Below are 16,296 nucleotides of genomic sequence, written 5' to 3' on the forward strand. Positions count from 1 at the left end.
AATTGCAAAGATGGAAGACCATTTGCACCAGGATCTAAATTGCCCCCTATAATGTTTTAAAATAATCGCTTAATATTTGAAAAATTGGCATCAATCGATACTATCTATAGTGCCATCGATAATTTTGCAGTTTTAGTTTGAAGAAGAAATTGTAATCGCAGCGATCTACATATATCCTAACCTTATGGCGGTGCTGCTCTCCTTGGTAGGGGTGATAATCTCATACCATTGATTCTCTGTGGTGACTCTAATGTAAATTTTGCTGAGGAGGCGTCCTTGCGACTGCATAACGATCGGAAAATTTCCACAACAAAATCGGGAACAACGATTGATTATGTATTCTCCAGAAATCTACAACATATACAACGATCACGAATATATTTTCATACTTCGTTACAATAACGACATATATATATCCGCTACACCTATAACTACTCTGATTGAAGATAATGTACAAATTGAAAAAATATATTAAATATTAAATTTGTATACCCCATTTTATTATTTCGATTATTCCTGTACAATACAACTCCCTCTTCCTCATTCTTTCTCACTCTCTCATTCTCTTGTCTCCCCCAAGTGCATATACCTTTTATTTTTCAAAGCATAAGTTAAAAGATAGATTTCTCACATAAGCATCTCAATTATTTTTAATTTTGTATTTTTTTTTTTTAATTAATAAATTTAAGTTCTGTAAAAACGGAATTTACTTTTAAAATAATATTTGTATGTGTCTAAACTCACTAAGAAGCATTTTTATTTTCGGTATATATAAAATGTTTATAAAATAAATAAATTAAACTTGTTAAACATTTTCTAAAGTACAATGCAAGAGTATACATACATATATGTCTCTGGTTGCTGATGTGAATACAAGAAACGATCATCCCAATACAGATCTAATTGGAAGTATGATAAAACGTGAAAGAGTCATGAAAATATAATTTTATAGGAAATCAGTGAGTGAGACGGTATTAATAAGACGAAATAATATTTAGTTTAAGCTGAAGTCGGATTAAGTTTAAATAATTTAAGATTAAATACACTCTTTCTTAAAAATAGTTGGACACAAATGTATATATCTACCTGCAGCGAACCATCAAATGACCTAGATAAACCAGTACACACCTAGAAAATCTCGACTGAAATTCAATTAGATCGAAACACATCAGACTTATACCAATTAAAGAAAGATTCTGTAATGAGTTATATTATTTGACCATTTTTTATTCTACACATGACCTTTTTTTATTACTGTTTGAACAAGTAGTTTGCTTACAACTTCCTACTGGTGGTAAAGTAGTTCTTAACTAGTTAACTTGACATATATGTAGTTAACTTGACATGTAGGATACTATATGTATATATTTTTGTGTTTTTGTTTGTATGCATGTATTGTGCGAAATCATATTGACAATAAGTGAAAAAATGTATGCACTTATTGAAAATGGTCCTGCTCGTTAACAAGACGAAATAGCCACATTGCTATTTTCTTCGAAACGCTTAAGGCGCTCATAGTATGTTGTAAAATGGTTGTTTTTACGATGTTAAGTCCGTACTATTACAACCCGGTTGAAACCAACTCGCACACTCCACATATGTATATACGTATACGTATAGATAGGTATATGTAATACACATACTGCATGTGGGACAATATTAATTACAACATCCCCAGAAGCATGGTGATTTATAAGCAAAATATATATATATATATTTATAGGAAAGGCGGATGATTTTGAAAAAGCATTTCTTTGTTTGATGTGGCAATGACTTAAGAAGCTGCTATTGAAAAAACATGTTTTAATGACCATAAAAATAAGAATACAAAATAAAAAATATGTACATATAGTATACACATACGACCTTAGTAAAGAAGTTCTACTATAAAAAGACATGAGCAAAGTCGCAGTAGCACCAGTGCAACTAAATATTACCTTTCAAACAGATGGATAACAAACAATTTTGGAATTAAATCGTTGTAAAACTTTGCATTTTCGAGATTAATAAAGAAAACAAATATGAAATATTTATGAAAAATATTTTAAACCAACTGTTAGAGATCATCTCTATTTATTATTGTAATCAAATTAGTGCCATAGTAAGTCAATAAATATTTGGTTTCATCATCTTCAAATTTGACGGTTTTTTTCTTTAGTTTCTAAAAATATATTTCTGATATACAAACTGAACTAATAAATTATTGGAAATGCATCATAAAGCATTCGAAGTAAATATGTTGGAAATTAAGAGTCATATAGGACAACAACAACAATTTCATGTATTTTCAATTTCACGTGAACGTAATTATTCCATTATCCCCGGCTCGGTACGAACACCACAAAAACAATATGCTTTGGTTTTAATTGCATTCATACTGTTCCAACTTGCCGACTTACGTATGTGTTGTCACATATCAGCAAACCGCCTAATATCAAATGGCGCTGACGCACACTATCTAATAAATGGGGCGCATTCAACAGGTATGAAAGCAAACAGTATTGCCATTGCAGGGAAGAGACCCTTTAGCAATAATAGCAATGGTGATACCGAAGATAAACCAACTGTCAACAACAAACGACGCATTGGTAGTGGACAGCCTGAGGAAATTTTTAGTCTTGATGATCGGGTTGAAGCCAATTATGATGAGTATCCGGTGAGTTATTGCTAGTGATAATAATGTAACTAATAATGAAAATAGCCGATGGTTAGATCAAAGCAATCAAAGCAATGATAACTCTTTGATAGAAATAAAATCTGTATAGCCAATGAAAACATTATTTTGTATGGATTGACCATTTTTATATATTGTTCCTAACTTCTAATGCAATTCTAATTCTAAGAAAATTAATTGGAGAATAGTTTCTTTCTATATAAAATGAAATTAGCATATTTTTTGCCAATATCCAAAGATAGTAAAGAATCTTAATCAAGTATTTTAACTATTCAAAATTTTGAATGAAAATAAAATCTTAATTTAAAGTGCATGCATATCTATATGTTAATGCACTCTTTGAACTAACATAGTTATGTACAGATGAATATTTAATACAGCCTCGTCTTGTTACGGCAAGTAGTTAACCGTGCACCATAATTAACAATTACTTATACGTCAACGGATAAATTTACTTTTTAGATGGTAGTACCGAAGCGAGCTGCTCTTTTATTAGATCGACTTATGGTTGCTCTACATCATGCTCTAGAACAAGAACGGCGCAAAATAAGCGATTTTTATGCGGACCACAATAATAAATACGCTAAAAACGCCAACATTAGGGAGGATAATGATCATAGTAATGATGATGATTATGAGCAAATTAATGGTAATCATATGTACAGCGATGATGATCCTTCAGTTGTAATGGATTACGATTTCAAAGATTTAAATTCGATAAATCGTGCCACTGGCGAAACTGTAAGTTGGATAATAAAAGCATAATTGCATTGAGATTTGGGCATGTGTGTGAGAAATTTTCAGTTAATGGCAAAGAGCTTTCAGAGAAGAGGAAGCAATGACTTGGATTTGGGAGAAAACCTTGGCAACGTCGAAGATGTGGCTATGCTTACGGGTCCTGCAGCAACAGATGACGATTCTGGTGGTTTAAGTGGTATTGTTGGTCGAAATGGAATCGGCAATGGAGGACGTATGTACTGGCGTTGTTATTTCAATGCAGTAAGCTGCTTCTAAAACAAAAAAACTTAAAAATGATTTAAATATGAAATATCCATATGTGTTTGAAAAGAGATATATTCGAATGTTACGTACGTGAATATATACATATGTACACTTACTATGTACACACATATTGCACTATAAATGTGAACATACACACCTTGCTCATATATATATATATATATATAAATATATATATAAATCCCATGCTTAAATGATAAACTAGCAGAATACCATAAAAGACATATTTTCTGGCAGTACCAAATTTATTCCACAATACTCTTAATTATGTATGTATTAGACGGAATTGCGAAAAATTAACTCAACATTTCCATAAATAACATCCGTTAATCATAGGTTCCATAATGATATTTTCACAATAAAAAGCAAGGGTGTGCATATACATATTTGCAACCCTTATAAATTATTAATATATTATAGGATATAGATGTGACACCTATTTCCATTCAAGTTATAATAAATTTATTTGTAAAAAAAATGTGTTTGAGTGGCTTCTCATTTGATTAATTTATGGCATACATTGTGTCTGTTACAAAAATAAGTATTTATCTAAGTCATATATTAGCAGCGCGAAACATGGTCCAAAAAAGTTAACTTGAATTATCTACACGAAGAAATTATTATAATAGAATGAAACATCAAATGTGTTGCATATTTTTATGGTGCAAGTTACAGTGAACGTGAACAGTAAGTTTTGATAAATTTTTAAAATGAACACTATGCCATGGTTTACACTGATCTTATAATTAATTTTTTAACTTTTATTTTTTATACAATTTATTGCATAGCTTATATTAAACTTACAAACATATATTTTACCTATGCAAATATGTTTTTTGCAGACTGCTTTGTATGTGAGACGCCAACCGTCTGCCGCGAGGCATCGAAAACTGCTACAACTGCATTTAGCTACAATAAAAAATAAAAAAAAATAAATATCGGTTGATAAATAAAAAGTCCAGATTTTCGCTTATTTTTCAACAGTTTTGACACCAAACAAATATTTATTAATCCGATTCTTGGAACTTTTCTGTACATTCTTCTGATAGTATTATGAATCAATAACATTTTCACAACAACTCCATTTGTGTTCAATTATAAAATGCTGTGTTGCTAGGAAATTTGGTTATCTTATGAAAATGTTTAATCGTTATTGCCAAATTAACGTTTTATATAGTTAACTTTTTGATCTTTTTCATTATAATTGTATTCAGTTTTCATCTCATGCATACATTTTTATTTTATGGAATATTTTATTTTGTCATTGTTAGATTTGTGCTAAGAACACATCATATGTATTATTGAATCATAAAACTGCATAAAAAATTGTATATAGTCTCGGATTACAAAATACGTATATTGCTTTCAATAGCAATATTTTGTTAATATGTTTTGAAACAATCATTGATATGTGGATATGAAAAATCGTAGCTCGGTTATTTATAAAATGACAGTCGAATAAATGAGTAAATCCGAAACTCACTTGGAATTTTGCAATATCGAGGATGTTTGAAATGCAGAACGTTATAGCAATGTTCGTACATGATTTATGCAAATCTCAGGCTGTATTGGGTATTTCTTTCTTGATGCAAGCAATTATCGTGGTCAATGCTGAATAGAGTGTTTAAAACTGTGTTGACCATGTTTTTAGATAAATGCTCTTTTGCATATTGTTAAGTTAGAAACATTTATAGCAACGATCACATGAAGTTATCTGTTTATGCCTATTACATCGGCACACACATATACACTGTTTGTAAAATTCTTAAATAATGAAATATACAAAGTTTCAAGTAAAGTAAAGTTATCCATAGGAATACTTACAATTTAAACATTGTCATTCATAGAATAACATTAGGAATTATTAAAATGTCCTGTACTTTTTCATTTCGATGCTCAACAATATTTACCAATAAAACTTTTTAATGTATTCCTCAGCCATAAAGAGGAGGTGTCATTGATAACAACCATCAAACATTGTTGTTAATGTGTAAAGATTTTAGCATAGATACGTAAGTACATAAATATCTATATGTGAATATTTCTTAGAGTAATATAACAAGAATTCTTAGTAGAAAGGAACATTCAATTACTTTTACAAATATAACACGAAAACGTGACATTACTACTACTCAACGAGTACTTCGACACGGTGCTTGCATAATGATGCAAAGTTTGCGATATCCGCCTACTTCTAATGTGCAAAATGTACTTATGAATTATTGTAATGGCCATAGACGAGTAGTACTTAAATTGGCAGTACAGATATCTAACTAATAACAATTATAAAATAACATAAAATGTATGTAGAATGTATATGTAGATATACATGCCCAGTTAGAAAAGCCACAAAATAATTTTTGCTCAATTATGAATTCCTTATATGAAATTTTCAAAATATATGTGATATTTAGGAAAAATTAATCAAAGTCCTTGAGATTGCATTAAAACAATCAACATGACGAGTAACGAATTAAGTATCTAGGTACCTGTCTGCACGTCCGTACCTCTGTCCGTGCAGCGTAACTAAGAAACTTTGCAGACTTATAATACGGCAACTGGTATTATTTAAAAAAGAGCGTAAAGTATTATAATTTAGTTTGAATTGAGCTATAATAATTTAAGAATTAAGAATTGGACTTCAGTATCGTATGATGGGGGATTTATTTTTCAGCGCATTGTAACTTGTGACAAATATTATATGAATTAGATCTGTGCAGTTATTCACCAATTTACACTATCATAGTTAATTTATTAAAATTAAGTCTTTCAGGCACCTGGACATATTTTTGGGTTGCATTCGAACTTAGCCTTTCCTTACTTGTTCATAAATCCATTTGATCTGTTTATGTTTGTGAGGTTAAGTTAAACGATTAATTCTGTGATGTGGTATATTAATTTGTATATATAAAAGGAAGCATAACAGGTTTGGGAAATAGCAGCTGCTCACCTTTCTACATTAATTCATACATATATATATATATATACAATGAAGAGAACCTAGGTCTGAACAAAACGGAACAAAAAAAATATATCCATAATTATCGTTGAATTTATATTTGGGTGAGTAATTTATTAATTGTAAATTACTGATATAATTATGATATTGTCTTTCTAATCCTTTTATTAACCGGAAATATGTACACGCAACAGGTATCAAGCTACTAAGTATTCGTTACTATCAATGCAAAAGAAAGCCAAAGCAACATGTTTGCAATAAAAGTTGCATCAACACATGTACACACATACATGTACATATAATACTTCTTTTCAGCTTATGACGGTCGAGGATGCATGTCCATTGCACATACATACATAGACAGCTTTTACAACCCTCCCTGCAGTACGGCTGGTATGAATTGGTGAATTGCACTAGTGAATTCTTGTGTTACAAGTAACTAGAGAATTCACGACAACGAGGTAATGCAGAGAAGCAATAGTAAATGAGAGAGATTGAGAGAGAAGAGAGCATGATCTAGAGAACGTTGTGCTTAATTTGTACTCTCAGTAGAATATTACCGACAAATAAGGGTGGGAATGCAATTTTGAGAGATCGAAGCAAAAATAACGCAGAATAATAACGGCAGAGCATCTCGTACAGTAAGTACAAGTTGTAAATAATTATTGGATCATTATAGTATTTACGTACAAGTTGGTCATTGAAAGCATGATTTACTGTAGTAGAAAGAAAGGCATCAGCGTTTTCTTTGTAATTCTGATATTTCATTTTTCGCATAATAGTTGTTCTCTGATTGTACAATTGATCTCGCGTCGCGGGTTCTAATACGTTTATTGTTTATTAAAAGTGTTATTAAAAGGTGAATAATTAAATGAAATAATAGTAAATAAAAACAAAGAAAACATAAATATTTTATGCAAAAAAATGGATTGCCCTGCACAATGAAAAGAGGTAAGAATTCCAACATTGCTGTATATGGTTTGTTCGAAAGTGTTTGCACATATTTATGAACGCATAAATATCCTTGTATGTACATTTATTTAAATTATTAACACCTTACTTATATGTATACTTGTTTCGAATTATTTTACTCATTTAAGATCAACACCAAATTTTAATGGAACTCTTAGAAATGTGACTTGGGGATATAAGTGCAGTGATATATATGGTATGTAATTTGTAATACAAATTTAATATCAACTACATTTCTTTTTAATTATTTTCTTTCTTTATCACATGTTCAACGAAGTCGCTTTTGAATCCAGCCGAAGTGCACAAAAACTTCTGACTTGACTTCTTCTGACTTGACTGATATTAACCGACCCTGTTGTTCAGATGGTAAATATAATTGTAAACAAAGAAATTTTAAATAAAAAATAATATTGTTAATTATATAAAATTTAAATAAAATTTGTGTTTAATTATGTTTGGAATAAACTAGCTAGGTTGAGAGGTAGTGAAGAAAGTAGTGAAATTTAATAGTCGGTAAGTTGTGAAGTAACTAATGATATATAGTCAGTGATATGTGGTGAAGTAGCTAGTGAAATATAGGCGGTGAAATCACTCGTGAATAGTGTTAATCGGTTACCGCCAATGACATCGCCGTGTTAAATTCATGAGTGAATTGCATTGCCGGTATTATGGTGGGTAACCAGTGGTGGTTACCAGTAAGTAGTGAACTCACTAGTGTTTCACTAATGAGCCGAACTGAAGGGCTATTAACAGTGTCACACATAATACATATTTTAATACAATCCAGTAGGAAAAGATAATAACGAAACGAGTTCGTGGTGATTATACATCGAGTTGCCGATTGTTCCTGCTGGTAGCTTTTATTATTAAGTGTTGCTCTTGCATTTCGACTACGATGAATTTATCGTTCATGCTACACATTTGTGTAGACATCGTTGATATTGGCGTGAATGTTGCGGGTGCGCATGTAAGCTATCCGACTTTTCGAGCTATTCTGTATAAAAAGCTGAGCAGCGATTGGTACTGCGTCAGATTGCCGGCATAGTTAACAGTGTGAACAACAATATAGAGAAATAATTCTAGTTGTAAAATTTAGGTTTTGAACTTTCATCACAAGATAAAAAGTGTATTTTCATAAAGCAAAGTTTAATTTGTGCAATTTTATTAAATTTATAAGCAAATTCTAATAACTATATAATTCCCAATTTACAAACGGTAAGTGTCGCATATAATTATTTATACTTCAATTATAGATCTAGAATTTGATTATATACAATAATTTCAAGCAGAGATATTCGAGTGTCCTTGTTTCATTTGGTTGTGCATTCAAATTGACAACGTTACTAAATTAAATAAATGAGAAAGTTCAATGCAATTTTTTACTCATGTATAATTGCACGAGCGTTTTTAGGTGTTTTATCGACAATTTTCATCAATAGATGTTTAAGGTGGCTTTACCAAGAAATGTTCAAGTTTTTTATTTCAGTTGTGTGTAGCATGAATTTTATGTTACCAGTTCCGCGTTTTAAATAAATATATAATCTATTATTTAGTATATTTTGCCATAGTTCAGAAAAAACGGGATTTAATATTATATTGTAATATATACATCAGTAATATCCTTGTTTTATTTAAAATATTAAAAAAATTTAATATCTATTTTATTTTAGTTTCCTACCCAAGCAATATCAATGTTTCAAACGATATTTCTTGCGCCAATACGTTGGAAATGTTGAAAAAAACATTTGGCGATTCAACCATGTCGAAAACTCAAGTTTACCATTGGTATAAATTGTTTAAGGAGGGGAATATAAAAATTGCAACGCACACAAATGGTTGACTTGTTTCTAATTATGCCGTAAACAAACTAAATGGCACATAGCAATAAATATTGACAGAATAGTGGCTGACAGTTGTGCCAACCTGGGAAAAACAAATTTTTGAAATATTCTCAGCGGGAAAATTTAAAATGAGAATTTCCGTGTACTTATTTGACTGAATATATTTCCTGTTCAATATTCAATGTTTCATTTTGAATATAACACGTTATCTATGTAGATATATGCCTTGGCATTATCATTTCAGGCTTTTCAAGAGTTGTTTGGAAGTAAATACACCATAAACTCAATGATTATGATTGGTAATCATTTGGTTTGTTTGTGTGTATGTGAACCTAAGGAAGGGTGGTGTACATAGCATTTACTAATACACTTTTAACTAGCCGTACAAAGTGCAAACATTTCGCATTGTTTATCCAACATTCCTAATGATTCTCAACTTATTTCTAACAACTTTAAGTTCATCGCCATTGATTGCGGGTAGCGAATTAAATGTGTAAATAAACACAAATCATCACAAGAAACAACAAAATGTTTTAATTGGATATAAATTGAAGTGGGTATTTTGAAGAGAGTAACATATTTATTTTTGGGATCGGTTTATGTGATTTTAAACTTTGTGGAGACATATACAGTTTTTGCTAATACATACAGACAACTCAGCTATATGCATGTATGTAGACTTTTTCCAACCGCATTAATTTATAATTATAATGGAAGTGATCAATATAAAGTTGATAGTATAATTGCATATTTTGAAATTAATTTCAAATGGATATTAAGTATTGCAAATAACAGAAAATCACCTGCGTACAGCAATTTGTTTACTTCCTATTAAACCCTATTATTTAATATTCTACTATCACATGTGTTCCAGTTTATCAGTATGCGAATATGAATGGAATCTTATGCAATAAAATTGGATTAGTTGGTTGCCATAAAACCGTTTGTTCCTAATCAACATAATACTTAAACATGCATAAGTATTCATTTGTACTTATATTTGTGAATGAATACCTGTAAGTAGATATATAGATATAGATATTAGTTCATAAGTACTGTATGGTAAAAGCAATGCGTAATCTACATTCCACAAATTTGAACATCGCTTTTAAAAAGATAAAGGAAAAGGGCTCAAAATATAAATATTAAATATAATATTATTGTAATACTTCCGTTGTGATACAGGAGTAATTATCGTTCCTATAACAAAGAGAAGCATACATAAGAACATCAAATAAAACCCTCATTATCAGGACATTTTTATTGCGTTGATAAATAACATTTGCAAGTTAATTTGAAATTTGATATCAAAAATTATGGGCACTTTATGTATGTATATTTTGATAGGTATGTAAGTACGTGCATGAATTTATTGTCGTTGGCTGCATTTGAGCAGCGAAATAGTTTTGAATTGGAGACTAAAGAAACAACACCTCAGCAACAATATTTAATGTATATTATGTGTATATTTAAGGTACAATCTTTTGCATACTGATGTATATACATATGTATATACCTATTTACTATAAAAAGAAGTTTGCTGCAACACTCGCCCATTCCCTTTAGGTGGAAACAAAACGACGGACAAATTTTATGAATTAAGATTATGTAAGATTGCAATGCAAGCTTTTCTTCTTAATTAATTGGTAAGCATTTAACAGCTACAATACAATTGTATGTTACGAGTTTAAATTATAATGATAATGAAATCCGATACTTTCATTGTGCCAAGTAAAAAAAATTGAGGCTATATTTCAAAAGTTGTCGTAGGCGACGACAATCTAATGTTTACAAATGCCATTAGTAGAAATGTGTCACATTTTCTTTGATTTAAGTAATAAAATACTTTTGGAGTAATAAATCATTCCGTCGGCTTGTTACTTCCGTTTTTTAATATATTTTGAAAATATGTTGAATGTTGGCATTTAAATAAGTAATATTCGTATTTTACAGAGAAGCTTTCACAATTTCTAGTATTAAAAAGTTCAATTGTTAGTTAGTTTGTTAAATTATCAGTTGGCTTAAAGAGTTTTAAGTAGTTGTTTGCTACAGTGGTTGAGACTGGATGTCAAATTACCTGCAGTCTCCTTATAAAAGCGCCATTGTATACGCGAAATTAATATCTCCTCATTTTACAGCAGTGGGCTTATAAAGATAGATGCACTTATATATGTACATATATGCTCATCCGTTAATACACAAACGTAATGGCAAGAAATAATAAGTGGTCGTAGATGTACAATATGTATAGACATCTGTATATTTCAATATATGTGCATATGTGCGTTATATGTGCATATTCAAATACATGTACATATTCATCATTTTCTGTTTTCATTATTTCCATTTTGCATACATGTAACCAGTTAATCTAATTCACTTAAAAAGGAATTTATGGTATACAATGTACTTATTCGCTCTAATTAACTTCGTAGTACAAGGATTTAAATAACATGTAAAGATACCTTTTACAGAACTAATTTTAATGTGTGTATCAAATATTAATCAAGTATTTCTTTACGTAAAAGTTTTCGTTTATATAGGTTATTTTTTGTTATATATTGGTATACATACATTAATAGTGGAATTATTTCAATAATTGAAGCCCCTATAAAAAGCTATTTTCAACAATTCTTACATAACATACCTTTTAGTTGAGTTACATGTTATTCATTCTTCTATTGTTAAAACTCTGCACCACTGATACCTTAAATTATTGTTCGTGGTAAATACGAAATAGTGGTGCAGAATTCCAATTAAACTTTTTTATTAATTTCAAAGCTGTAGTTCTGTATTCATTCAGCATTTAGAGTACTGACACTAGTTTGGCACGATTTACGGAAATGTATCTTGCTACCTGCGAGTAAAATATTACATTTCAATCAAATAGTAGCATTGTTGTCTTGCAGACGAAGAAGCTTATTATACAATACACAGGATAGCTTTGCTTAAAGGAAATTGATTACAGATGTATTCAACTAATTTCACTGTTTCACCTTGCTATTTCTTAAATAATATCAAAAAAAGTTTCAATGGTTACTCGTATGTATCATATAACCAACAAAGTTTTCAAAATTCCAAACTACAACTTGACGGAAAACATATTTTAAAATTTTTTTAAAACTATGTATACTACACCTATGTATATTTGTTAAATATGTTACGATACACATAGAATTTTCTTTTGCAGCTTTTCTTAATTCTGAGGGTATCTAATATTCGAATTCGAATATATGAATTTAAAATGGTAAATTGCTATGATAAGTATAAATTTACCATCCCGATATTTTATGAGCATGCAATTGTGTAAGATGAAGATATTTGCGGTTTCATGTGTTTAACATTGGTAATTAGATTCAGTGCAGGTAACGGAAGTTGTCTAAGTAGTATTGTGATTGTACAATATTATTACGTTCTGTACGTACAGAAGTGTACATTAGGTGATTATTATATGACCAATTGAATGCAAAAGGATGTAATTATACTATTATCTTTCTGGTCAAATATATATATCTATACATGTATATGGCTTTGCTATAGAACGAATTTATGAAAATATGTATCCTTTTTAAACATCAGTCACAATAAATTTATATTTTGGTAATATGTGAACAAATAATTGTGCATTTCTAATTAAATTCTTTTGTTTTCAGAGCATTCCCATTAAAGTTGTAAAAATGGTGAAAATAATAACCATCCTTATGTTTTATGCCCTGCTTATGATGACGATTGGTTCAATTGAGTCCCGTCCTCAAAGCACTCTCGGCAACGATCAGGTAATTAGAAAAATCAATAAACGTTGATTTTTAAATAGATTTATCATTTTACGAAAATATTTTGGAATATGATTTCGACGCGATTCCTTTAAATTTTCTAACACAGTACATATTAACTCTATAAATACATTCGCGCGGGCGTTCTGCATTGACCGAAACGATTGTTAGTCAGAAAAGGTAAGGTCTGAATTAAAAGGGGGTGAGCAAAACTTCCCAGCCAAATAGTTTTTTTACCGATCACTTTCGACAATCGCTCATTATAATATTATGAGTTGTTCTCGGTAGCGTTTTGAATTAATGGTTTAGAGTCCCATAAGCCCACCAAATACTGAGCTTATTCGGCTTTACTGATAATTTGGCTTGTATGTAGACCGGGTTATCAGATATCTCGCCATATGCTTCACAGAGTATAATAGTTTTGTCCACCTAATACGAGGGCTGCTATATATATTTCTGGCCTAATAATGAAAATAGGAATATTTATCAACGAAAATGGTTTTATTGTTTTTTCAAAATATTCTCCATCAAGATTTATACACTTTTGCATGCGCTCAAACCAATTTTCGAAGCACTTTTTTGAGCCTTTTTTTGAGCGATTGTCAAATTGTGCTGGATCCAACGAGAACAAACCTTTTTTACGGCCAGGTGTTCATGCAATATCGAATGTATGCTGGTGGGAGAAATGCATAGGCATGCCTCTATCTGAAGGTATGTTACATGGCGGTCTTGCATTATCAGTTTACGAATTCGTTGTACTTGTTTTTCACAGTGCTATAGGATGGAGCTTCATAGCCATACAAAGATTTTAGTTCATCGATGCACTTTTGTCGCGATAATCCACGTCGAAAGTTGTGAAAAATGATCGCACGAAAATGTTCACGAGTTAATTTCATTTTTTGGCCGAGATGAATTTTTTAATTCCCTGTAAATAAAACAATTCACGATTAAATGACAAAACGTTCTGAGTGATGTTATGCTAAAACATGTCAAACTTTCCAATGGAAATGTCTATGTTGCCTTGGCCAGAAATATATATAGCAGCCCTCGTAGTTGTTTTTTAATACCTAAAACTAAACGAGTGAGATATGGATTTATATGACGAGGGTTGAAATACGGATGTGTATATGTCCCTCCGTCCGTCTGTCCGTGCAAGTGATTGGCATCCTGAGGTGATTGATATTGTAGATGGACGCACAAAATGACGTTAAGTAAATAAAGTGATATAACAAAGCCACAAATTATACTATTTAATAAAATTCGATGCAGAGGATCACTACAAGGAGGGCATTAATAAATATACTTTTTAAAAAGTAGTGGTCCGCACATTAATATTTGTTTTTGTATATTTCTCTCAACTTATTTTTCTTCTTTACTCACGTAGACAACCAAATGTTGTATATAATGTCAAAACCATACCTATAACACAATTTTGGATTCCATTATCTTTACAATATATAAATTAAACACTAATGACAATATTATAATAAAACACTATTACTGCATTGGAGGTGTGGTATCGCCCGTCCAAAAACATTCGGACTATAAATTTTCAAGTTCCCAGAAACCGAAATGAAAATTTCAGTGCTTGTTAAAATTTGTATACCGACAATATTGGCCATTCTTCAAAAAAATTCAAAGGGCATATTTCTCTGTAATTACTTCTCCTAGACCCCATATATGTATGTATGTATCTGGATTTTCAAACTTCCAGGGGCTTTATTATTATTGGATAATTTGCTCACTGATATATCTCTGAATATCCGAATTTAATTACAGGATCTAGAAAATCTTGGACAGGATGTCGATGAAGTGCGAAATAGCTATTATGAGTTTCCAGTGCCTGCTGCTTACTCTGCCGTTCCGTTCGATCGTCTGCAAATGTTAATCGCACAATATAGACCCACGTAAAATTTATTAAATATCTTTTATGTAACAACATAATTCTAATCCCGCTATTTTGTTATTTTTAACAGATCTTATATTCGCACACCTGGGTGGAGCAGCGGCATGAACGAACTTTTCCGGATGCCCGAGACAAAACGCCAAGTCAGATATCGTCAGTGCTACTTTAACCCTATTTCTTGCTTTAAAAAATAAACTGCTGGATGATGTAACTATAACTACAAACTCCAATACTAATGACGAAACTTTCTTACTTAAATACATATATGTATATACATATATATATGTACCATCTTGAAATTTGTAAATATATGTAAAACACTAATAACGATAATGTTTAAAATATTAGGTGGTTAGCTATTTAAAAAGTCACTTAGAATCAACATTTCAAACGGAAAACTTCTTTGCTCCTACTAACTATACAATTCATATATGCACATCGTAATAAATACATTTTTCTATCTTCTATCACATATTAACTAATGTTGAGTGTCATAAAAATGTATCCCGAAATATATCTAAATGTATATAAGTGCATTATTATAGTAGACAGATATTAATAATCAAAATATACTTCTCAAGTACTCATTTTTTCTTTTTATTTTAAGAAAAAATAAAGAGAAATAGTGTATGTAGATAATAAATTACTAAATAAATAATTATTACCTCAAAGCCCATCACATGCTTTTAAAATATAATTAAATGTTATCATATTTCTAGTATATTTATATGTATGTATATAAATTATTGGTCTGTAAACGTATCTTTATTTAACTGCTTTGATTTCAACTAAGACGGAATGCATCTGGTGTGGTAAATATATGCATATGTAAAAATGCACACTTATATTTCAACACATTTACAATTCGAATACTAAAAATATCAAGTATTCATATATTTTTATGGGTTTTCACAAAAATGTTAACAATAAATGTGCATATTGTCTTAAAACTGAATCAAATAACACCTACGCATAAAATATTGCAAAAATAAAGAATAAAAATTTGGAGTGTAAAATTAATTACAATAGTTTTGTTTTATAGATATCAATATGTATTAAATATACATCCTAAAATCTTAAAACTGATAAAAAGACAACAGAAACACAAATTAACAAATGAACATATACTCTAGATTTTTTTTGCTCTGCAC

The 16,296-nt window shown here is 30.3% G+C and overlaps 2 protein-coding genes across 3 annotated transcripts; both read left to right on the plus strand.

Moving 5' to 3' along the window:
* Window positions 1-894: 894 nt before the first annotated feature.
* LOC105209575 (uncharacterized) lies at window positions 895-4,916 on the plus strand. Of its 2 annotated transcripts, none has more exons than XM_011180017.3 (4): window positions 895-2,101; window positions 2,159-2,656; window positions 3,137-3,415; window positions 3,479-4,916. In XM_011180017.3, exons 2-4 carry the CDS (start codon window positions 2,210-2,212, stop codon window positions 3,686-3,688), a joined length of 936 nt encoding a protein of 311 aa, XP_011178319.1. In that variant the 5' UTR covers window positions 895-2,101; window positions 2,159-2,209; the 3' UTR covers window positions 3,689-4,916. The 2 variants fall into 2 exon arrangements, with proteins under 2 accessions (XP_011178319.1, XP_011178320.1); XM_011180018.3 differs by having other exon boundaries at window positions 897-2,101; window positions 3,500-4,916.
* A 3,722-nt stretch (window positions 4,917-8,638) lies between these two features.
* LOC105209577 (uncharacterized) lies at window positions 8,639-15,821 on the plus strand. Its single transcript, XM_011180019.3, has 4 exons — window positions 8,639-8,840; window positions 13,120-13,242; window positions 15,019-15,146; window positions 15,216-15,821. Exons 2-4 carry the CDS (start codon window positions 13,144-13,146, stop codon window positions 15,337-15,339), a joined length of 351 nt encoding a protein of 116 aa, XP_011178321.1. The 5' UTR covers window positions 8,639-8,840; window positions 13,120-13,143; the 3' UTR covers window positions 15,340-15,821.
* The last annotated feature ends 475 nt before the right edge of the window (window positions 15,822-16,296 follow it).

Source organism: Zeugodacus cucurbitae, chromosome 3 (assembly GCF_028554725.1).
Source record: "Zeugodacus cucurbitae isolate PBARC_wt_2022May chromosome 3, idZeuCucr1.2, whole genome shotgun sequence".
Lineage (NCBI taxonomy): Eukaryota > Metazoa > Arthropoda > Insecta > Diptera > Tephritidae > Zeugodacus > Zeugodacus cucurbitae.

Excerpts from the sequence above, each read along its gene's own strand:
- LOC105209575 (XM_011180017.3), top strand. The coding sequence starts at position 2,210 with ATGCATCATAAAGCATTCGAAGTAAATATGTTGGAAATTAAGAGTCAT. Across the intron at positions 2,657-3,136 it reads CCAATTATGATGAGTATCCG|ATGGTAGTACCGAAGCGAGC; the intron begins GTGAGTTATTGC and ends TTTACTTTTTAG. Across the intron at positions 3,416-3,478 it reads ATCGTGCCACTGGCGAAACT|TTAATGGCAAAGAGCTTTCA; the intron begins GTAAGTTGGATA and ends AGAAATTTTCAG.
- LOC105209577 (XM_011180019.3), top strand. The coding sequence starts at position 13,144 with ATGGTGAAAATAATAACCATCCTTATGTTTTATGCCCTGCTTATGATG. Across the intron at positions 13,243-15,018 it reads GCACTCTCGGCAACGATCAG|GATCTAGAAAATCTTGGACA; the intron begins GTAATTAGAAAA and ends ATTTAATTACAG. Across the intron at positions 15,147-15,215 it reads ATCGCACAATATAGACCCAC|ATCTTATATTCGCACACCTG; the intron begins GTAAAATTTATT and ends TATTTTTAACAG.